Raw genomic sequence first — 22,937 nt, 5'->3', positions numbered from 1 at the left:
TCCTCGGATGAGGATTAAAAAAAAAGATTTAAAAAAAAAATAAAAAATAAAAAATAAACTACAGAACACCCATCATTCAAAACCGCCTGAAATCAAGCTGAATGGCAGTCCTACAACTACGGAATTAAAGCAGCAGCCACATCGAGACTGGTAGGAGGAGCGGAGGCGGACGGGCTGGTCCCACACCCACGTGTGGCGGATAAAATCAGGAGGGACACCGGCTGGGACGGTCCTTCCTGAGGACTGAGGGGTCCCCGTCCAACACCAGGTGCCCCGCTCAGGGTCCCAGTGCCAGGAAGAGAATCCCCATAACTTCTGGCTGGAAAAACCAGCGGGAACTGAGGCTCAGGGAGGCTGAGGCAGCTGGAGCCCCAGGCAGCTCCTTAAAGGGCCCGCGCATGGACTTATCGGACTCTCTCCCTCTAAGCTTGGAGGGGAGGCAGCTCGAGGGGCACCAGAGACACACAGGGAAGAACTGAGCTGTTTGGCACTGGAGCGAGGGCTGGAGAGGGGGCTTTCTCCGGGACAAACGTGCTGTCAGAAGCCTTTGTTCCTTAGGTGAGCCCTTCCCTGGGGCGGCAGACAGTCTCCATATCTGGGACTCCAGCAACCTGGCTCACACTGGTAGCCCCGCCCTGCTGACTCCCTGAGGCCCCGCCCCACCCAACTTTCAAGCCCACCCAAGCTGTTGCCACTTGCTTAACCATAGGATTGGCCTGTCTTGGTTCCTGCTTTAGGTTTTTCCTAAATTCTTTCAAATGAGCAGCATCTGGTCTCAGCGAGCCCCATACCTCTCATTAAATAACACACTGAAACAAACAGAGGAAGGCAGCCAAAATGAGGAGACAAAGAAACAGGTCCCAAATGAAAGAACAGAACAAAACCCCAAGAAAAGAACTAAGCAAAATGGAGATAAGCAACCTAACAGATACTGAGTTCAAAATACTGCTTATAAGGATGCTCAATGAATTTAGTGAGAACCTCAGTGAACTTAGGGAGGGCCTCAAGAACATAAAAAAGGACCAGTTAGAAATCATGGATACACAGTTAGAATTGAAGGAGGCATTAACTGAAATAAAGAATAATTTACACAGCTTCAATAATAGAGTACGTAAATCCAAGGAGCTAACCATCGATTTGGAATGTAAGGAAGCAAAAAATGCCCAATCAGAACAGCAAAAAAAAAAAAAAAAGAATCCAAAAAAATGAAGATAGTGTAAGGAGCCTCTGGGACAACTTCAAGCGTGCCAACATTCGCATCTTGGGGGTGCCAGAAGGAGAAGAGAGAGAACAAGAAATCGAAAACCTGTTTGAAACAATAATGGCAGAAAACTTTCCTAACTTGGTGAAGGAAACAGACATACAAGTCCAAGAAGCACAGAGAGTCCCAAACAAGATGAACCCCAAGAGGCCCACACCAAGACACATCATCATCAAAATGCAAATGGTTCAAGACAAAGAGAGAATCTTAAAAGCAGCAAGAGAAAGGCAGCTAATTACCTACAAGGGAGTTCCCATAAGGTTGTCAGCTGATTTCTCAAAAGAAACTTTGCAGGCCAGAAGGGAGTGGCAAGAAATATTCAGAGTGATGAAAAGCAAGAACCTACAACCAAGATTACTCTATCCCGCAAAGCTGTCATTTAGAATCGATGGCCATATAAAAACTTTCCCAGACAAGAAAAAGTTAAAGGAGTTCACCACCACTAAACCGTTATTATATGAAATGATGAAGGGTCTTTTTGAAGAAAAAGATAAAATATATGAACAAACAAAATGGCAATGACTACATATCTATCAACAATGGAATCTACAAACAAAATGAACAGGTAGATCAGAAACATTCTCATAGATATAGAGAACATTTTGTTGGTTGCCAGTTGGGAGGGGGGTTGGGGGAATGGGTGAAAAAGGTGAAGAGATTAAGAAGTACAAATTCATTGCTAGACTGACAAACCTCAAAGGGAAAGGGGCTGGGGGGGGGGGTGGGAAGAAATAAACCAAAGAACTTATATGCATAACCAATGGACACAGACAATAGTGTGGGAAAAGGCGGGAGGGGGGCAGGAGTGGGGAGGAGGGGGTCAATGGGGGAAAAATGTGGAACATCTGTAATACATTTTACATCCAACAATAAAGATTAAAAAAAAATAGAAAAGAAATAGGGAACAGACTGACAAACCTGAAACTGAAGGGGGGTGGGGGGGCAGGAAGAGATAAACCAAAGAATTTATATGCATATAGGCACAACCAATGGACACGGACAACAGTACAATGAAGGTGGGAGTGGGGGGTGGGGGGATGGGGCAGGGAAGAGGGTGTCAAAGGGGGAAAAAGGAGGGACAGCTGTAATAAAAATAATTAATAAATTAAGCATTAAAAAAAATCTTGAGAAAGTGCTATTCTCACGCTATACTGGAAGTTTGTTTACCCTTAGTCCTTTCTATTTAATAAAATATGTTCTTTCTCCTAAGTAAAAATAACAAGTAATAAATAAATAAATTAATTAAATAAGTAAATAAAATAATGGGGTCAAAAGACACCAGAACCAACTTGAAGGAGTGTCCAAAGCTGGGACAATCCAAAGAGCAAAATAAATAATGACAGTCTTGGGAAACCCGTAAAGTAAAATAAATATCCATGAATCTTATATTGATATAAAGACACTGGAATAAATAAATGGGAGAGAAGGGACTGCTCTTCCTCAGAGTTGAATGCCAATTAATAAATGTAGAAGGAATGATGAAAACAGAAAATCACTATTAGGCAAATATTACAGTAATGGTTGTTATAGGCAAGAACCATTAACAGATGTTAAAATCAGTGGGTAAAAGAATGATGAGAAACAGGGTAATTACAGAGTCTCAAAGTGTCTCCCCAGAGATACTTATTAATTACCAAGAGGAAAATAGTAACTTTTCAGTGGGGAAGCCTGGTGTACCCACCTAAACCAGTGATTTTCAACCCTTTTCATCTCATGGCACACATAAACTAATTACTAAAATTCTGCAACACACCATAAAAATATAGTATATTTTTTGATGATCTGACAAGAAAAATAGATAATTCTGATTCATTCACATCTAATTTTGATTAATTCACACTGGATGGCTAAATGCCAAACAAACTTAAATTTAGAGACATTCAGCCTGGCTGGTGTGGCTCAGTGGTTGAGCATTGACCCATGCACCAAGGGGTTGCTGGTTGGATTCCTGGTCAGGGCACATGCCCAGGTTGTGGGCCAAATTCCCAGTGGGGGGCATGCAGGAGGCAGCCAGTCGATGTTCTCTCATTGTTGTTTCTATCTCTCTCTCCTCACTTCCTCTCTAAAAAATCAATAAAAACATATTAAAAACAAAACAAAACAAAAACACCAAATTTTGTTAAACATTTACTTTGTGAGAAGAAAGTCTACTAGCAGTTGTCAGTAAGAGGGGAGGAGTGGTGATGGGTAGGGGAAGATTTGCGGAGGGGGAGAAAGAGAGAGAGAGAGAGAGAGAAAAGAAGGAGGAGGAGGAAGAAGGAGAGAAGGGGAGGTGGGGGAGGAGAGGGAGGAAAACAACTACAGACCCCTGCCTATGAGCAGCCACACGTGAGCATGGATTCCAGGTCTCTACCACTTGTTCCCTGGATGACCTTGGCCTAGTTACTTAATCTGGCTGTGACTCCATTTCCCCATTTGCAAAATGGGGGTAGTAATTATGGCCTACTTGTGGGACTGTTCAAGGATTAAGTGAAATAACACAGGTAAGAATTTAGAACAATGCCTAGTATATTAAAAGTGGTAAGGATTAGTTATTAGATGGAACCTTATGAAATTGCCAATATTTGACCATTTTGACGTATAAAAACAACAATCTTAAGCTACCATTATCATCATTATTCTATGACACCAGCCCAGGCTGATGGCCACAGTTGCTGGGGCCTTCTCTGCCATGTCAGGGCATTGGCCCAGTCTGCTGGGAGCTCTCATGTCAAGTAGTCCATGACCCAGAAGACAGGACCGTCCGGCCCTGAGAGCACCTGTGCACAGACGTGCTTCAGGTTCCGGTGCTCAGAGGTGTCAGAAGAAAGCCTGTTACTGTGATCCTCCTGTGTCAGGTTTTGGTATCCTCTCTTAGGAAACTGCTTGGTCAGGGAGAAGCAAGTGCCTGTCCTGGGGGCTCTCACCAAAGCTGGGGCCCTGACCTTTGCCCATGAACCCTCTGGCACCTCCTCTCCAGGCCCATTTGTTCACCCAGGATTAGCAGAGCAAGGATCACTAGGGTAAGTTAAAAAGCACTCAGGCCCTGGCCGGTTTGGCTCAGTGGTTAGAGCATCGGCCTGCGGTCCAGAGAGACCCGGGTTCGGTTCCTGCTAAGGGCATGTACCTCAGTTGCAATTTGTCCCCGGTCCTGGTTGGTTGTGCGGGTGGCAGCTACTCAATGTGTCCCTTTCACATTGATGTTTCTCTCTCTCTGTCTCTTCCTCTCTCTCCCTCCAACTCTCTCTGAACAAAAAATGGAAAAATGTCCTCGGTGAGGATAAAAAACAAACAAAAACAAACAAAAAAAACCACTCAGACTTGGGTTCTGAACTCTGTCTTCACTGCTCCCAGAATCAGGAGTACACTGCAGGGAGCAAAAATAATGACAGTAAGCGCACTGTTTTAAGGGCTACATGCACAGTGCACTGCTCTAATCACGCTGTGTGTTTTAATTTGTATAATCCTCACAACAGCTCTAGGAGGCAGGTACACTTATCTCCATTTTACAGGTAAGAGAACTGAGGCATCGAGTGCTAATTTACTTCTTAAGGTTGCACACCTAGAAAAGCGGAAGAGCTAAAATCTGACCCCATGCAGACTGGCTCCAGAGACTGTGGCTTAGTACTGTTCTATTCCACAGAGTCCGCAACTTAAGGAGGAGGGCCACTGCTTCCTGACACCCTCCACTGGTCCCTTCACAGCTCTCCTCCCTGCTCAAGGATGATGAAGAGCTGGTCTGCTGAAACTGCCACAACTCGAACTTTTTTTTTCTTTATTGATTTTAGAAAGAGAGGAAAGGAGAGGGAGAGAGAAATAGAAACATTGATGAAAGAGAACATCGATTGGCTGCCTCCTGCATGCCCCTCACTGGGGATTGGGCCCACAACCCGGGCATGTGCCCTGACCGGGAACTGAACCGGCGACCTCTTGGTGCATGGGTTAACCACTGAGCCACACCGGCTGGGCCACAACTCGAACTTTTACCTCCACAGCAACTTCATCTGGTTCTCCTTCGAGTCACTGTAGCTTTGAGCCCTCAAACTCTCTCTCCTGGGCTCAGCCTGTCTGGCTCTCTGGGATACCTGTATTCATCGACAGAGCTTCCTTTGCAGTGACTTAATGACAGGTGGCCCTTTCCTCTACAGAGGTCACGGGCAGTGTCACTGCCTGATACAATGCTCTGTATCCTGCGCTGTGCGTGTCTCCTAAAGGACACTTCCTGTCTATCCTAACACAGCCAGACCCATTTTCTTCTTTTATTATTCACAGAATTATAGAACTGTGGGGCTGGGAGGAACTTGGCAGATTATCCAGTTTCATCGCCCGTTCCATTTTGTCTGGAAGAAAGAGGCGAGACTCCTCTCCGAGTAGGCCTGCAGTGCCCTAGCAGCGGACAAAAAGCTCCATTGTTACTCTGAGGGTTGTTGCGGAAAGACCTCAAATCCATGAGATAATCGAATATGCTACCCAGGAAAGAACATCTCTATGTCTAACAGTTTTAAAGTCATAGACTATTATCCTGTGCTGTCGATACTGTGAATCACTAAAAGCCGTTCCAGGAAACCCCTCTACCCCCTGAGCTAATCTGGGAAGCACTTTTATCACATATGACAAGGCCCTCTGAGCCTGGCTCATGATAACTAAATTAGATCCATGCTCCCAATATCCTGCTCCACTTCACCCCAGTATCAAAATGGAGAGCTCGCCCCAGCACTCGGTCACTGCGCCCCTTGTGCTCATTTTCCCTGGGAGTCACATGTGCTGCTTGTTGACAGAAGCCGTGGCTCCACCGCTGCCTGCAGCCTTGACACCACAGCTGGCATCTACTCACAGGAGCCTGCTCTCCCTTCCCTTCCAAAGCCCTTGCGTGGGCAAGTCGGGTCCTGCCTTTCCATCTATCAGCTGAACGGGCGTCTGCTCTTCGGCCACCTAACACCAATCACAGAGTGGGCCTGCTCGAGGAGCACATGGCGATGCCGTGCTCTTGAGAATACAACACCTATGCTATTAGTTAGACCTGAGAAAAACAGTCAGCCTTCTCTGGCTTTCTTCCCCCTGCTTTTGAAAGAAACAGATGTCCATTTGAAAAAAATAACCTTCAGTTCAGAAATGTACAGAGCAGAAAAACAAAAGCCCACTACTGTCCCTAGAGATAACGACCACAAACAACTTCCAGGCCTTTCTGCAGACTACAGAGCTGGCAGTCTCTCTCCTTGGTCCCTGTTTCCCCATTCCCAAGCCTCCCAGAGCAGCCGCCTGGCATTCTCCCCCCTCGCACTTGCCCTTCATTCTCCCCCACGGCTTCCAGGACGCTGCAATCTCACTGGTCACCCCCTGCCCGCGTCGCTCTGTCCACCTCTTCTCCCTGGCCTCTTCATGCGGGAGTGTGCCAGGGCTCAGGCCTGGTCCTTGTCTCTTCTCTGTCCGCACTCACTTCCTTAGGCCTCTCGTCCACTATCCTGGCTTTAAGGACCATCTAGCCAAAGGCTCCTAAACAAACATATTAAGTCCAGACTTCTCTTTTGACTCCAGACTTACGGATTGATCTGTCTGCCCTACGTCTCCATCTGGATGTCTAATGGTAGTTAAAATCCAACATACCCAAAAACTGGACTCCAGATCTCCCTCCATAAACCTGCTCCGTGCAGCCTACTCATCAACTGTGAAGTCATACTGACTCATCCCTTTGTTATACCTTACACCCAATTCATCAGGCATTCCTGCTGGCTCTACTTATGAAATATACTCAAGATCTAGCCACCTGTCACACCTCCCTGCCACCATCCAGGTCCATGCCACTTGGAGAACTACAGTAGCCTCCTGGGTGGTCTCCTGCTTCCACCCTTGCCCACACCCACAGTCACATAGAAGCCAGACTGGTCCTTTGAGTGATTTTGTCCCTCTTCTGCTCAAGACCCTCTGTGGTTTCCCTTCCACTCAGAGAAAAAGCCAAAGTCCTTAAAATGTCTACAAAGTCCTCTGTGACCTAGGTCCCTTGTAAGTTCTCTAGCCTCACCTCTTTCTACTCTTCCCTGGACCACTCTGCTTGAGGCCACACAGGCCCCCATCACCATTCCTTAAACAGCAGGCACGCTGCTGCATTAAGGACTTTGCACTGGCTGTTCCCTCAGCCCGGATACTCTTCCCAGATGACCATATGATTGGCTCTCGCACCTTCCCCAAGGCTTAGCTCAAATGTCACCTTCTCAGTGACCCTATCCTGACAACTTAATGTGAAATTGCAACCTACCTTTTCCCTATCACCTAATAACCTCTTTATCCTGCTCTACATTGGAAAAATTTTTTTCTTTTCACCCTCTAATATTCTTTTAAATGTACTATGCTTTTGTTTATTGTAAGTCTCTCTCCAACTAGTAGGTAAGCTCTGTGAGAACACCGATGTCTGTCTGTTTTACTTTCCAGTATACCCTATGCCTTCAACAGCGCCTAGCATGTGGCAGGCACTGAGCAAATGCAGGCTGATGGATGAGCGAGGTCTCTTAGGCCTGCCCAGCAGGTCTGCAGCAGCTCTTCTGGCACTAAGACCCTTCCATACTGAAGAGCTCGGGGCCCCGGGACTGCCTGCCAACTGGGGGAGGCAACCTCTTCTGAGCTCCCCTTCTCCTTCCCAGCCAGGCACCTGCTGTGGCACCTTCTGTCTGTTCAGCCCCACTGATGGGATAGCTCCATTCTGACGTCCATCCCCACCCCAGGCTGAGCTCCTGTCCACTCACCTGGAAGTCCTCTTCATCCAAGATCTCTTTTCTCCACTTGATCAAGAAAGCTGCGCACACGTAGAGATGGAAGTGGGAGAACCCTTCTGGCTCAGACTGGGAAGGCAAAGAACAGAGTTAGGTCTCTAAGCCCTGACCGGAACTGGCTCTAGTCCTCTCGGGTTCAATACAGCTGCAAAGTGGGAGCACAGCACAGCACCCCTTTCATGGCTGGGCATACAGAGGCCTGAAAAGATTGAGTAGAGGCCCTGCTCGTGAGGCTGAGGCAGACACAGAAGTAGAAAGAAGGTGGGGGAACTTCTGAGCACCTACACTCCACACCAGGGCAGGAGGAGGACGACACAGGGACAGTCTGGCGTGGGGAGGGCAGGGGTCTCGTCATACCTGGTACGTGTCCCACAGGCGGATGGTGCAGCGAAGGGGAAGCTCCCGCATGAGCAGGTTATTCATCCAACGAAAGGCAAACTGTAGGTATTCAACCTCGTACCTCCTGAAGTGATTATGTACCTGCTCTGAAAAGGAAGAGTCATTGGCCCCAGGAGCACAACCTGGGGGGATCAGACCCTGAAAGAGTCCATGAGCCAAAAAGGCAGTTTCCACCCCCCAACACCCACCCCAGGGAGGTCGGACAGAGGGGCCACGCTGACATGTGACTGTTCTTCATGGTTGGTTCCACCACTTCACAGCAACACTGCCCAGGTAACAGCCCGCAGCTGAACTGTTCACACCCCACAGTGATGGTCCATGTGCCCTTCTTCCTTCGCAGGGCTGCTCTAGCCACAGAACAGGACACGTAAGGTTCACTTGGCTGCTTGACCTTATCACTCATTAGAGAAGGAGCCAGAACGGAGAGGAACTGAGGTCACCTTGACCACCCTCCTACCAGCGAGGATTTCCTCCTCAGTCTCCCTGACAGATGGCAGCCAGCAGGCACTTAGACCTGCCAGTGAATGCGGTTCACTGACTCCACTCAAGGGCAGCCCCTCCCACTGACGTGTTAAGTGATCATCAGGAAGTGCTTTGACACACTCAGCAGAAACGAACTCCCCCAACTCCACTCCTAACTCCCACCCCTTGGTGTCTGTCTGTGTGGTGTTCTGGAACAACCTCAAATCAAACCTGATCCCTGTTCTACAAGCCAGCCCTTTGAATAATACTTCATAGGATTTTTACACCACTATCCTCCCCAGTTTCCTAGCCTATAAAATAGGGATAATCGCTCATACCTCGGAAGGTTTGGGAGAAGCTAAAAAGAGAAAATAAAAGTGCTTACAATAGCATCTGGCATGTGGTAAATGCTTAATACAATTTCTGAAAGAATAACCATTAATAATGGTTATTTCTGGTGGGTAGAATTTAAGGAAGGGGAAGATTTTTACTTTTGTGTTTTTCTGAATTGTTTAAATTTTTGTAATATTCTATAATTCTAAAAATAAAAATATATACAGTTAAAAATCCACTACCCCAATGTCCTACGTCTTTACTTATCAGGCATGTGTGAGAACAGGAAAACCAGGCGAGGGCAGACAGCGGCAGAAAGCGCAGCCTCCGCCCTGCCCGCCAACCCGGCGCCCGGCCTGCGGCCCTCAGCCTGCACCAGAACCCAGGTGAGGGGGCCAGGCACCTAGGAGTGGCCCCGCCGGGGGCTAACAGCTGGGTCAGGGTGATAAGAGGAAAAAAATCTCCACATATGACATGGAGGAAACTACTTTAAATAAGCAAATGAGCAGGAAAGATTGAAATCCTGTTATAAAAGGAAGCTGAAGTGAGTGGAATAAGTCAGGAGAGATTTTCATGGAAAGAGAAACTGGGAAGGAGAGAGAAAGACACACCATTTCTGTACGGGCAGAAAGGCAATGCTTAGGTAAAGCAGAAAACCCATGACTGGGGAAACCAGGACATGAGATCTGTTAGTTGGTGTAGTAACTGGTGACACCTAAAGAAGCTTTACAACTGGACTGGCGCAGGCCTTGCTGTTAGGCTCTGCGATCTTCCTGAAACCTAGCTCCGACCTCTCCCGGGCCGCAGTTTCTTCGCCAGTCGTCCCGAGTTGCTTTTTGTTCCTAACATGCCGTGATTCCGAGCCAGAGCCAAGGAAAGACTGTAAGGCTCCTGTTCCTCAAAGACATTCTGCTTCAGGAAGAGCCACCCAACAGGTCACAGGAGCTACAGCAAGTGCTGCTGGGGTAGCAGCCAGACTGGAGAACCCTGGGTCAAGCCCAGGAGTCTCAAGTTCCATCACCACTTGAAGGACAAGGCCAGCCTATAGAGTTGATGCTAAAAGCAATGGAGGAGCCCGGCTGGTGTGGCTCAGTGGATTGAGCATCGTCCCATAGAAAGGTCCTGGTTCGATTCCCGGTCAGGGCACAGGCCTGGGTTGCAAGCTCAATGCCCAGTAGGGGGCGTGCAGTAGGCAGCCAATTGATATTATCTCTCTCACATTGACGTTTCTGTCTCTCTCTCCATTCCTCTACCTCTAAAAAAAGCAATAAAAACCTATTTAAAATAAATACATAAATAAAAGCAATGGAGAGCCCCAGGAGGTTTCAGAGCAGAAAAGGGACGTGACCAGAACACTGCTTAAGAAAGATGCAGTTGCGTGACAGAAGGTTTGGAGGAGGAAAGGTCTGGCGGAGGCATGGCTGGCCCAGGGCAGCAGGTAGGAAAATGGAGAAGAAAGGGTGAGTTGAGGAAAGATGCTGAAGAATCGATAAAACTTGGTGACAGAAAACTAAGCAGAAAAAAAATCGAGATAACAGCAAGAGTTCTCACCTCACCTTCCTGTTGAGATCTGGACGGGTGCTGGTGCCACCAAAGGCACAGGAAGTCGGAAAGGGTCACGGCTAGGAAGGGGCTGAGGGGGGCTCACAGTGCAACCTGCCTGCGTCAGAACCGTACCGTGCTATGGCTAGAGGTCTCCCGGCCCTCTGCACCTACCATCAATCCGGCTGACGAGCTCTTCCAGTGCCTTGACTTTCTTCTGGATCCCTGGCTGTGCAAAGGTGTAGTTATCCTGCCAACGACAGAGAGCCCAGGATAAATGGGGACCCACACAGCCGTGCTACCACCCCTTCAGTCCACAGAATCATGTGTAAAGGCACAAGTGGTTTTTCCAAAGCTGGTGCCAGTGGCTGGGGGAACAAAAGAATCTAGACAGGAGAGTGTGGGAGAGCATACCAGCCCGCTCTGTGGAGGAGACCACATGGCCCGGGTGCACAGAAGGAGGGGTATGCTCTGATGACAAAGCCAGGGCAACATGGAGACTTCCTGAGACTCAGGGATGGTAGAGTCTCAGCTTTTCAAAGCTGTAAAGCCAGTGAAAGAGGCAGAGATGGATGGACCAAAAAGAGGAGGCGTCATGCTGGGTGGAGGGCTATCCGACGCAGAGGGCAGTAAGGAGCCCACAGGCTCACAGGTCCCCATGGAGCCGGGCTCCCACAAGGGCAGAACCAGCTCACCTGGATCCCATCCAGCAACTTGCTCATGCACCAAAAGCTGTCGGCTTCAATGCTTCGCAGCACGTCCTGGGACAAATTGGTCACATCAAAGTTCTCCACATCCTCTTCTGTAAAACAAAAGGTGAAGAGTCCAGAGGTCTTCTCTAAAAAATGGAGAGAGAAAGATAGAGTCTAGTATCTTCAATGGGGCCCTGCGGGCCAGGGGACAGCCAGGCTAACATGACACCAAGGAACAGGGCCCTGTCCTCCTCCCCTTGTCAGGCGGGCCAGTCCCAGGAGGGTTCCTGAGGCTCTTGTCACAACACCGAACAGGCAATTTCTAATGCCAAGACCCCTGCATCCAAAACATCCTTTTCTTCCCCTGCATTTGTTCATTCAGTTTTAGAAAAGATATTTCAGGCCTCATGTTCAATGAGCTATATACCCAGCCAGGCCCCTGGACATGGTCTAGAAAATGTAATTGATTTCAGAATTCAGTGATCTGTCTAGCTCACTCATATGTAGTGACAGCAGCTGGGACCAGATAGACCCCCTAGTTCAGTTTAAAAGATGGAATCCCCAAATTCTGACCAGGCCTCACCAGTCAGAGTGAAGATGGGAATGTGAAGGAAGACAGCTCACACCTGTGGCAGCTGCTAGGGTTTAATTTCACTGAGTTGGTAGTTCCTAGGATGGGCTGTGTACAACATTACTCCCCAAAGCACTTGAGAAGACAAGGATTCCACAGCCAAACATGGTTGAGAATGCTGCATTACACGCCCTCACCCTGTAGATCCACAAAGATCACAGCCAACAGAAAGGTTTGAGAAATTGTAAGAAATTCTCCGCTGAGTGAATCTGCTTAACCTTGTTTACCCAGCATTTCCCAAAACTTCTTTAGCTATGGGACCTTTTTTTTCCATCCTCACCCAAGAATATTTTTTCCACTGATTTTTAAAGAGAGTGGAAAGGAGGGAGTGGGGGGAAAGAGATACACACACACACAGAGACAGAGAAACATGGGCATGAGAGAGAGACATGGATTGGTTGCCTCCCACACACACTCCAACCATGGCCAGGGATCGAACCTGCAACACAGGTACATGCTCTTGACCAGGAACTGAATCCATGACCCTTTGGCCTGCAGGCCGAGCTTTAACCACTGACCCACACCAGCCAGGGCTGCAGTGCATTTTTTTTTTTATCTTCACCCAAGGACTCCCCCCCCCCATTTTTGTTCAGACAGAATGGGGGGGGGGGGAGAGAGGAAGAGAGAGAAACACTGACATGAAAGGGACATATTGAGTGGCTGTCTCCCGCACGACCCCGCCCAGGACTGGGGACAAATCACAACTGAGGTACGTGCCCCTGGCCGGAACTGAACCCGCGACTCACTGGTCCATGGGCCAATGCTCTAACCGCTGAGCCAAACCGGCCAGCGCTGCACTGCATTTTTACATGAACACCAAAGGCTGTAAAAACCCTTTTTGGAAGGGGGAAGTGTTTTATCAGAAAATCTATGACTCTGGAAATAACCTAGTAATCCAACTTGAAGTACAGACACATGTAAATATATGTTAATACATGTAAAATGCTTACAACAGGGCACAGCACACAGGCACAATATAGTTTTAGATGTAGTTTATTAGGAATTTGTAATAACTTGGGAAGTATGTCACTGTGTTAGGGAAAAGCAAGGTACTCAGTTACGGTACACTCTCAACTATTTACTCTACACACATTTATGTGTGCTGACGGAGCACAGTGGTGTACGGGGCTCATTCCTAGGTGGGAGGGATAAAGGATTTTTATCTTCTTTAAGCTTTATTAGACTTTTCAAAATTTCTACAATAAGCTCAATTTATATAGTAGGAAAAAATGTATATAATTTTAGGAAAAAAGAGCTGTTACCCCTGCATTTATCACCAAAAAAAAAAGAATAAAGATTTTCTAAAACAACACAGCGCTTGCAGATTTCAGATGACATGTAAAGGTCCATTTGAGAAATCACATTGCAGAAAAAACCTTTCTAAGAAATAACACTCTTTTTTCCCCCCAACTTAAGCACTTACTACATAGTGTTTTTCGGGGTGGCCATATATATACTACTAATATAGTTAAATGATACTGGGCTCTAAGAACCAGCTCAGAATCTCGCCTTTTCTTTTTGTGTTACATCTCTAAGGTCCTCCAGTTCACTGCCCCCTGTGCCTCCCTTGCTTTACATCTTGGTTCCCCAGGGACAGATATCCAGGTACCTCCAACTCCCCTACCACAAACATGCCTTGGGAAACTGTCCCCTTCCAACAGGAGAGAGCTGCTCTGGACAAGGTGCTGCCAGACCGCCGTCCGGGCCAGGCTCAGAGCAGTGCACGGGAGAGAGCCTCTTCCCTTTCAGCGAGCGCTGCTGCTCGCCCTGACCGCCAGACACTCCCTGTTTATGAGCAGCAGTTGTAAGAAAAAAGTGGAATCCACCAGGAAGGCTCAGGGCAAAACCACCGCCACAACTCATACGCATGCCCAAAGGAAGATCCAGTGCTCCATAATCGTCTTTGCACCGGGGCATTCTACAGTTCCAGACACTGCAGGGAATTGGCACTGGGAAGGGTAACTACACAGAGCAGAGCAACAAGGGAGAGAGGCCTGGGTCTCTGAGAACAATCGGGGCGCACCTGCCATATCAGCCCTGGCAACCTGTGGCTTTTTGTCAGACAGAATACATATGATTAGGAGCCAGACTGCGTAGCTTAAATCCCGACTCCCTCACTCACTAGCTACGTGGCTTTGGGCAAATGACTTTACTTTCTGAGCCTCAGTTCCTCATCTGTTAATGTGGTGATTTCCTGCCAGTGTCATAGGATATTACAAGGATTGAAAGAGTTAATATATAAAAATGCTAACAGTGTCTGGCACAAAATAAGCATTATGCAAATGTTAGCTTGTATTATTGTTATTAAATGAGGAGTAAACTCCTATCTTGCTTAAGCCTCAGTTTTTTTGTGTTTTTTTATCCTCATCTGAGGACATGTTTTGCATTTATCTTCAGACAGAGCAGAAGGGAGAGAGGGAGGAAGAAAGAGAGAGAAACACAGATGTGAGAGAGACACATCGAGTGGCTGCCACCCACACAACTCCAACCGGGGCCAGGGACAAACTGCAACCAAGGTACATGCGCTTGGTGGGAGCTGAACCCGGGACTCTCCGGTCCATGGGCCAATGCTCCAACCGCTGAGCCAAACCAGCCAGGGTTCAGCCTCAGTTTTAAAAATTAAATTTATTGGGGTGACAGTGGTTAATAAAATTATATAGGCTGTAAGTGTACAATTCTATGATACATCGTCTGTATATTGCATTGTGTGCCCAGCACCCAAAGTCAAGTCTTCCGTCACCATATATTTGATCCCCTGTAGCCTGCACTGCCCCCATCCCCCTTCCCTCTGGTAATCACCACATTAACAGATGAGGAACTGAGGCTCAGAAAGTAAAGTCATTTGCCCAAAGCCACGTAGCTAGTGAGTGAGGGAGTCGGGATTTAAGCTACGCAGTCTGGCTCCTAATCATATGTATTCTGTCTGACAAAAAGCCACAGGTTGCCAGGGCTGATATGGCAGGTGCGCCCCGATTGTTCTCAGAGACCCAGGCCTCTCTCCCTTGTTGCTCTGCTCTGTGTAGTTACCCTTCCCAGTGCCAATTCCCTGCAGTGTCTGGAACTGCAGAATGCCCCGGTGCAAAGACGATTATGGAGCACTGGATCTTCCTTTGGGCATGCGTATGAGTAGTGGGGGTGGTTTTGCCCTTCTGTCTGTGTCTGTGAGTTTTTGTTTTTCTTGTTTGTTCATGTGTTGCTATCAGAGCCTCAGTAATGTTGGATCCCTGTCATTCTCAGCCAAACCTAGTCTAATTCCAAAATGTACTTTAAAAATAAGTAAATTTTCTGCCCTGGCCGGTTTGGCTCAGCGGTTAGAGCGTCGGCCTGCAGTCCTGAGAGACCCGGGTTCGGTTCCCGCTAATGGCGCGTACCTCGGTTGCAGTTTGTCCCCGGCCCTGGTCGGTTGTGCGGGTGGCAGCCACTCGATGTGTTCCTTTCACATCGATGTTTCTCTCTCTCTCTCTGTTCCTCTCTCTCCCTCCCACTCTACCTGAAAAAAGAATGAAAAAATGTCCTCGGGTGAGGATAAAAAAAAAAAAAAGTAAATTTCCAAAGTTTCCATTTCTACCATTTCATCAAGAGAAGCTCTAACAACAGGGGTTCTTAACGTTGGTAAGATGCCACCCTCAGTAACTGTGCCAATTCCAAACATTTAGCTGTCTGTCCAGGGAGCAAAAGAACCGACAGACAAGATGCTGAGCCCTCTTAGGGGGCATCGATTTGGGGATGTTGTTTCTCTGTGTTCTGCCCTTAGGCCAGGCCTGCCCTTTAGCCCTTTGCTTTTGCAGACGGTGGGACAGTTCCCTAGCACTTCAGAGAGCGGGAGAGCTTAGTTCTACTGCTCTGCCTGCTGGGAGGGTAAAATTTGCTAGCAGAGTGCACCAGCAAACAGCAGCAGAGGCAGGGAGGCCCAAATACTCTCTGAAGGGCCTCATTCCACATAAATAGTCTGTTCAGAAAGATCACTAAATGTCCCACTTGAGAAAATTCAACAAATAATTGAGCAGAACGGGAAACCATGCCAGCAATGCACTCTCAAATGAGGACAGCGTCTTCGGTTCTCAGAAGACATACAGCAGCCAGGGCTCAGACTGCAGGGAGTGAGGTTTTAAGGGATATTTTATGGCTATTTTAGGAGGTAAAGTATCTAAAAAGAGGAAACCCAAAGCTCCTTATAAAAATCAAATTGCCCACTCTGGGCTTGAGAAGAACATGCCCATTTATTAGCTGATAAAATGTACTTGAGCTCTGGCCAGTTTGGCTCAGTTAGAGTGTCAGCCCGAGAACCAAAGGGTCGCGGGTTTGATTCCTGGTCAAGGGCACGTACCTTCAATCCCGGGCCTTGGTTTGGGTCGCGTGGGAGGCAACCAATCGATGAGTCTCTCTCACATAGATGTTCTCCCCCGTCTTCTCCTCCTCCCTCCCTCCTTTCCACTCTGTCTGAAAAATATCAATGGAAAAATATCCTCGGGTGAGGATTAACACAAAAATAAAATATACTTGAGTCATGGCTCCTGTCAATTGTTTATTTGTCTGAGAACTCCAAGTCTTGGGCCTAAAATCAGCCTCACAGCCCTGGGCAGTTTTGCTCAGCGGTTCCCTGCAGACCAGAGAGACCCGGGTTCGGTTCCCACTAAGGGCATGTACCTTGGTTGCAATTTGACCCCAGCTCTGGTTGGGTTCATGTGGGTGGCAACCAGTCGATGTGTCTCTCTCTCTCCCTCCCGCTCTATCTGAAGATAAATGCAAAAATGTCCTAGGGTGAGGATTAAAAAAATAAATAAAATAAAATAAAATAAAATAAAATAAAATAAAATAAAATCAACCTCACATATGCCTCAAGAACTCCTCAACAGCTTTGAGGAAAAAAACCCGGTTTTGCTTAAATGGACAGGAGGCACTTGTCCACTCACTGCTCTAGGCGTGTTCCAGGGACCATCTGCGATCGCAGGGCAATTCCTAAATACTGTGACTGGCTGGGCAGGAGATTCAGCCTGACGGGCAGGCACCAGAGGACTCGGGGCAGCAGACTGCAGAGATTGCAGACAGTGGTCTCTTCTCCAAAGCCTCTGGCTTACCTGATTCCTGTCTTTGTTTTGTTTTTTAAACTAAACTCATAAGAATGTTTTACATTATTTTCTGATCACAAAAGTAAACTGAGAAAAGGAAAATATAAATCTTTTCAGCCATACATCTAAAGAACCTCATAAAAACAGACAGTTAAATTTTTCATCCAAAAAACAGTTTTAAGAAAAGTGTTGAGGAATTCACCTAATTACCTGCATGTATAATTTTTCAGTGGTTTAACTGCCATAAAAATGTATTGTTGGGTATGGTTCGGTCAGTACTTTCAGGCAAGGGCCCTCAGCTAGCCCCGGGAAAGTCAAACCGCCCTGCAGAGAAAGGAGAGTGAGCGGAGTCGGTCCCTCCCAGGGAGGAGGGCACAGGAAAGATGTCGGAGGTTCTTACAGCGCAGAGACCCAGAGGGAGGCAGTTCTGCTTCATGAAGAGCACGTTCCAAACTGCGTAATAGAAGACATGCTGGTTTAAAAAAAATTTTTTTTTCCTTTATTGATTTTAGAGAGAGAGGAAGAGAGATAGAAACATTGGTGAGCCCTGGCCAGTTTGGCTCAGCAGTTGAGCGTCGACCTGCAGACCAGAGAGTCCTGGGTTCGGTTCCCGCTAGGGGCACACACACACACACACAAAAGAAACATTAGTGAGACAGAACATGGATTGGCCGCCCCCTGCATGCCTCCCACTGGGGATCAGGCCCACAACCTGGGCACGGGCCCTGACTGGGAATTGAACCGGTGACCTCTCAGTGTATGGGTCACGCTCAACCAGTGTGCCACACTGACCAGGCAGGAAATGTGCTGTTTTAAAAGACACAGAGAAGCAGCTGACCATGGAGCCTCTCCTGACACTGCCTATCAATCAGGGTAGTGACTAAAAGCTAAACATTAAACAGAATGATAGATAACCTTTGGCTAAATACTACCCAGAGTGTGGTAGCCTGGATATATGTGTGTCATGATACCCTGGGTAAAATTAATTTAAAAAACCAACATACCACCATATTTTCTCAATTTTCCCAAATTTTTATATTACTCTTACCCTTACTGAGCAAGCACGAGTGGCTGCTGGTTAACGTGGGCTCTTGGCACTGGCTATAGGACCCCAGGTTATATGAACCCAAGCTCCCCGAGCATTCAGATGATGGGGGTAAATTAGGGCAGGTCCAGCACACACTTAACCTTCTAGGACCTGCACAAAGACCCCCCAAAGATCCCCCACAGAAATGGGCAGTGTGCCCTGGTCAGTTTAGCTCAGCAGTTAGAGTGTTGGCCTGCAGACCAGAGAGTTCTGGGTTCGGTTCCCACTAGGGTCACATACCAAAAAAAAAAAGAAAAGAAATGGACAGCATGTCACTGAGTATGTGAACAAGCTCTGGGAAGTCCAGGTCCCCCACTGCCAATGTCCGCTGCCCAGAGACTCCTCATGTAGGCTCAAACATCTTGAATGTGTTGGCTACCTCAATTTCTCCCCTGTCATAACCACTCACTTATTCTTGGGATCAGATGAGAGCGAATGAGCAAGTGAGCAAGCCCGCACATGCCCCTTGTGCCACGAGCCAGGGACAAGTGGCTGGGTCTCAAGTCCTAGAGGTGACAAGCCACAACTTGATCTTGGAGGTCTTACCTCCTACATGATAGGAAACTCAGCACTGGACACCCCCAAATGCAACACTGCTCTCAGGTGTCAGCTGAAAGCAGCTCATTAGCACTTGGACTGTCTCCTGCTGGGAAGAGCCTCAAACAGTCCTCAACCGCCTGTCACTTAGGAGGCGGCCTCATCTGTGAAGTCAGGGCCAGGAGGCATCCTGAGGAAAGGGTCAGAGTCCCAAACAGGGGGAGCACTAAAAGATTCATATCAGCTCCACTCCCCAGTTCCCACCAAACCAACAGCATTAAAATAGAAAATGAAATATCTTTACTTTATGATTCAATTTATGTAAAGTTTAGAAATAGGCAAAACTAACTGAGGTAGTTACCCTTGCTGGGGTTGGGGGACTAGAAGGGAACCCAAGGGGACTTCTGTAGTGCTGGAAATATTCCATGTCCTGATATGGGCGCTGGTTATTTAGCGAAAATTTATCAAGCTGTGCATGTATTATAGATGTACTTTTAAAAATATGTCTTAGCCCTGGCCAGTGTGGCTCAGCTGGCTGAGAGTTATCCCATGTACACTGAGAGGTCACTGGTTTGATTTCCAGTCAGGGCACATGCCCAGGATGTGGGCTTGATCCCCAGTACAGGGCATGCAGGAAGCAGCCAATCGATGTTTTTCTCTCTCATTGATGTTTCTCTCTCTCCCTCTCCCTTCCTCTCTCTCTCTAAAATCAATAAAAACACATTTTAAAAGATTAAAAAAAACAAAAATATATGTTATAGTTCAACGTCAAGTTTACGTTTCAAAAGTTTTTTTTTTTACCTTTTCAAAAAACTCCTCACCCAAGGACACTCCTTTTTTATTGATTTGAGAGAGAGAGGGAGGGAGGGAGGGATTAAAACATCGATGTGAGAGAGAAACATCAATCAGTTATCCCCCTCCATGCCCCCACCCCCATACCCACCCCGGCCAAGGGTCAAACCCACCACCTGGGTAGGTGCACTGATGGGGAAACAAACCCACAACCCCTCAGTGCATGGGACAATACTCCAACCAAATGAGTCACGGGTGGGGGCTAAAGTTTACTTTTTTTTTTTTTATCATTTCCCGAGGACATTTTTCTATTTTTTGTTCAGATAGAGAGAGAGAGAAACATCGATGTGAATGAAACACATCAGGTGGCTGCCACCCGCACGACCCAACCAGGGCTGGGGACAAACCGCAACCAAGGTACGTGCCCTTAGTAGGAACCGAACCCGGGTCTCTCCAGACCGCAGGCCGAGGCTCTAACTGCTGAGCCAAACCGGCCAGGGCTAAAGTTTACATTTTAAAAAGCAAAAAGGGAAGTTCTCTTAAGACAATAATAAAATCCCACCACTCATCTGTCCAGTTTTATCTTTGGCCTCCACACCTCACCAGACAAGGAAGAACAGGATCGGTAGGGTGGGTACCATGTGCAGAGTCGGCTGTGAGTGGAGAATGAAGCCTCCCAACAATTGACAGCGTGGGGCTGGAGTATCATCCCCAACATCCAGGGGCAAGACATGGTTGCAGGGCCCATGTATCTGGGTACGTGGGGGCGTTTAATATCAACTTCTTTTCTCTGAAAATTTGGTTTTAACTATAAAAAATTAACTGCATGGCTTGCCCCTTTGCCTCCTTCTGGGCTTTGCTCAAATATCCTCTTCGCAGTGTGACGCTGGCTCACCACCCTGTTTAAAACCTGCTCCCGTTCCCAGTCCTGCCAACAGGGCACATTTCTGTCCTTTCCTGCTTCATTTTTCTCCATAGCACTCTCACAATCCAACAAACACCTAGTTTTCTATATATTGTGTTTTTGCTCATCAGAATTTAATCTGTAGGAAAGGGATTTCTTTTTACATACAATTTACATAGTTGACCACACATAAGTGCACAGTTCTGTTTGACACATGTACATATCTGTGCAAAAACCACCCCAGTCCAAACAGAGAACATTGCCGTCACCCCAGACAGTTGCCCATGCTTCGTCCGAGTCTCCATCAGTCAACCGTTGTTCTGATTTCTATTGCCATAGGTTATTGTTAAACTCTATTTAAATGCAATAATTCAGTGTGTACGTTTTTTGTTCAACATAGTGGTTCTGAAGTGGTTTCTTCCATGTTGTTGTTAGTAGTTTGTCCTTTCTTATTGCTGAGTGCCTTTTCCATTGTATGGTTACCCATTCTCCTGTTAACAAATATTTGGGTTGTTTACAATTTTTGTCTATATCAATAAAGTTGCTATGGATATTCTTGTGTAGTCTTTTAGGGATGAGAAGTTTACATTTTCCTTGAATAAATAATAGACGTAAAAGGCAGATGTTTTGCCTACTATGTTTATGGCGGTACCCTCAGTGCCTGGAGCAGTGCCTAGCACAGGAGAGCTGCTCAGTAAAAACTTGCTGAGGAGTGGTGGTTCTCCATCTCCATCCCTCAGAAGGGAGAACTTTTGGCTAACCCTGCACAGTACAGGAACACTGTATGTAATTCACTGCCCTCCAGTGGCTAAGCCCAGCAAAGCCATAGTAATTCCTGGACATCTTGCAAAGTCATCACAAGCTTTTCATTCTCTTACTCCCCTAGATGTGTGGGATGCATATTTTGGACACCAAAATGAAGGCACTGAGGATATAAAGATGTTCAAAATAGTTTCTGGCCTCAAAGAATCATACAGTCTGGTGGCAGGGGGCAGGAGGGAAACACCAACAATAACCTGTGTTGTGGTCAAGGGCTACAAACAAAATGTACAAGGCTATGGAAAGCGTGCTGCTGAGGTGGCAATGCCAGGGGGAAGTCTCAGGGCAGGCTTCCAGGAGGAGGAGGAGTCTTAAAGGATGCACAAGGGTTAGCCTAGGGGATAAAAGGATGGTGCAGAACAAGGATTTGATGAGCAATGTCAATGCTGGATTGCTGAGTTTATTTAAGGGGTGAGGCCTTACACAACAACAAGCTAGAGAACCTGCAGGTAATAAGAAGGGTTTTAAGCAGAGAAGCTGCATGGGCAAGTCTGTGCTTAAATGTTGTGGAAGATGGGTCTGAAGGGAATGAAACTGGAGACAGGAAAACACACTTGGCCATTTCAGCAATCCGGGCCTGACCTAGGCAGTCATAGGATGAATGGAGAGGGAAACAGATTCAAGAAATATTTAGCGCATAGAATCATCAGGGCTTTGTAACTGACTGGTTCTGAAGAGTAAGAAAAAGGAATCATGAACAATTCTTAGCTTTTCTGACTAAGTGATAGGAAGTGCTGCTAACTGAGGGAAAGGGGAGTCTCAGGAGCCAAGGGGTAGCAAGGACTACCAGCTGTCCATAAATAATGGTTCCCCTTCCTCCTTGGTAACAGGACCCCTAAGGGTACTGGCCACTTGGGATACAGACTATGTTTTCCAGCTTCATTTAAAGATATAGTTGCAGACATAAGACAAAAGGAAAACAGTATAGAGTTCCCTCAAAAAATTAAAAATGGAACTGCCTTTTAACTCAGCAATCTGACTTCTAGAAACATATACAAAGAATCCCAAAACACCAATTCGGAAGAATATATGCACTCTGATGTTCATAGTAGCATTATTTACAATAGCCAATGTTAGGAAACAGCCCAATTGCACATCAGTAGATGAGTGGATAAAAAAGCAGCTGGAGTGACTCAGCGGTTGAGCATCGACACATGCACAAAGAGGAGGCCGTTCGATTCCTGTTTAGGGCACATGCCCAGGCTGTGGGCCCATACCCAGTGGGGGGCCTGCAGGAGGTGGCCAATCGATGTTCTCTCTCATCAATGTTTCTATCTCTCTTTCTAAAAATCAATAAAGAAAAAATTAAAAAACTAAGAAAAAAATAAAGGAAATATTACTTTTTGGGACAACGTGGATGAACCTGGAGAGATTTATGGTAAGTTAAATAAACTAGTCAGAGAAAGACAAATATCACATGATCTCACTTATATGTAGAATCTAATGAACAAAATCAACTGATAAATAAAACAGAAACAGAGGCATGGATACATGGAACAGTCTGAGAGCTCTCAGAGAGGGGGAAACTGGATGAAAGAAGGGGAAGGGATTAGCTAGAGAACATATATGCATAACCCATAGACACAGACAAGTACGGTGATGGCCAGTGGGAACGGGGGCTGGGTAGAGGGGAGCAAAAGGAGGAAATGAGGACATCTGTAATAGT

The 22,937-nt window shown here is 46.9% G+C and overlaps 1 protein-coding gene across 3 annotated transcripts in view; it reads right to left on the bottom strand.

Moving 5' to 3' along the window:
* Positions 1–22,937, bottom strand: part of TBC1D22B (TBC1 domain family member 22B) — an 82,395-nt gene that overhangs the window by 10,768 nt on the left and 48,690 nt on the right. For 2 of the 3 annotated variants that reach the window (XM_036249244.1, XM_036249246.1), the window contains 4 exons: positions 11,436–11,578; positions 10,915–10,990; positions 8,362–8,489; positions 7,978–8,073 (listed from right to left, as the gene is read on the bottom strand). In XM_036249244.1, the coding sequence (XP_036105137.1) occupies positions 7,978–8,073; positions 8,362–8,489; positions 10,915–10,990; positions 11,436–11,578 (443 nt within the window). The remainder of the gene's footprint in view (positions 1–7,977; positions 8,074–8,361; positions 8,490–10,914; positions 10,991–11,435; positions 11,579–22,937) is intronic. The other variant, XM_036249245.1, reaches the window with a different exon arrangement.

The sequence above is a fragment of the Molossus molossus genome, unplaced genomic scaffold (assembly GCF_014108415.1).
Source record: "Molossus molossus isolate mMolMol1 unplaced genomic scaffold, mMolMol1.p scaffold_m16_p_8, whole genome shotgun sequence".
NCBI lineage: Eukaryota > Metazoa > Chordata > Mammalia > Chiroptera > Molossidae > Molossus > Molossus molossus.
This window is presented reverse-complemented; position numbering and strand designations above follow the sequence as displayed.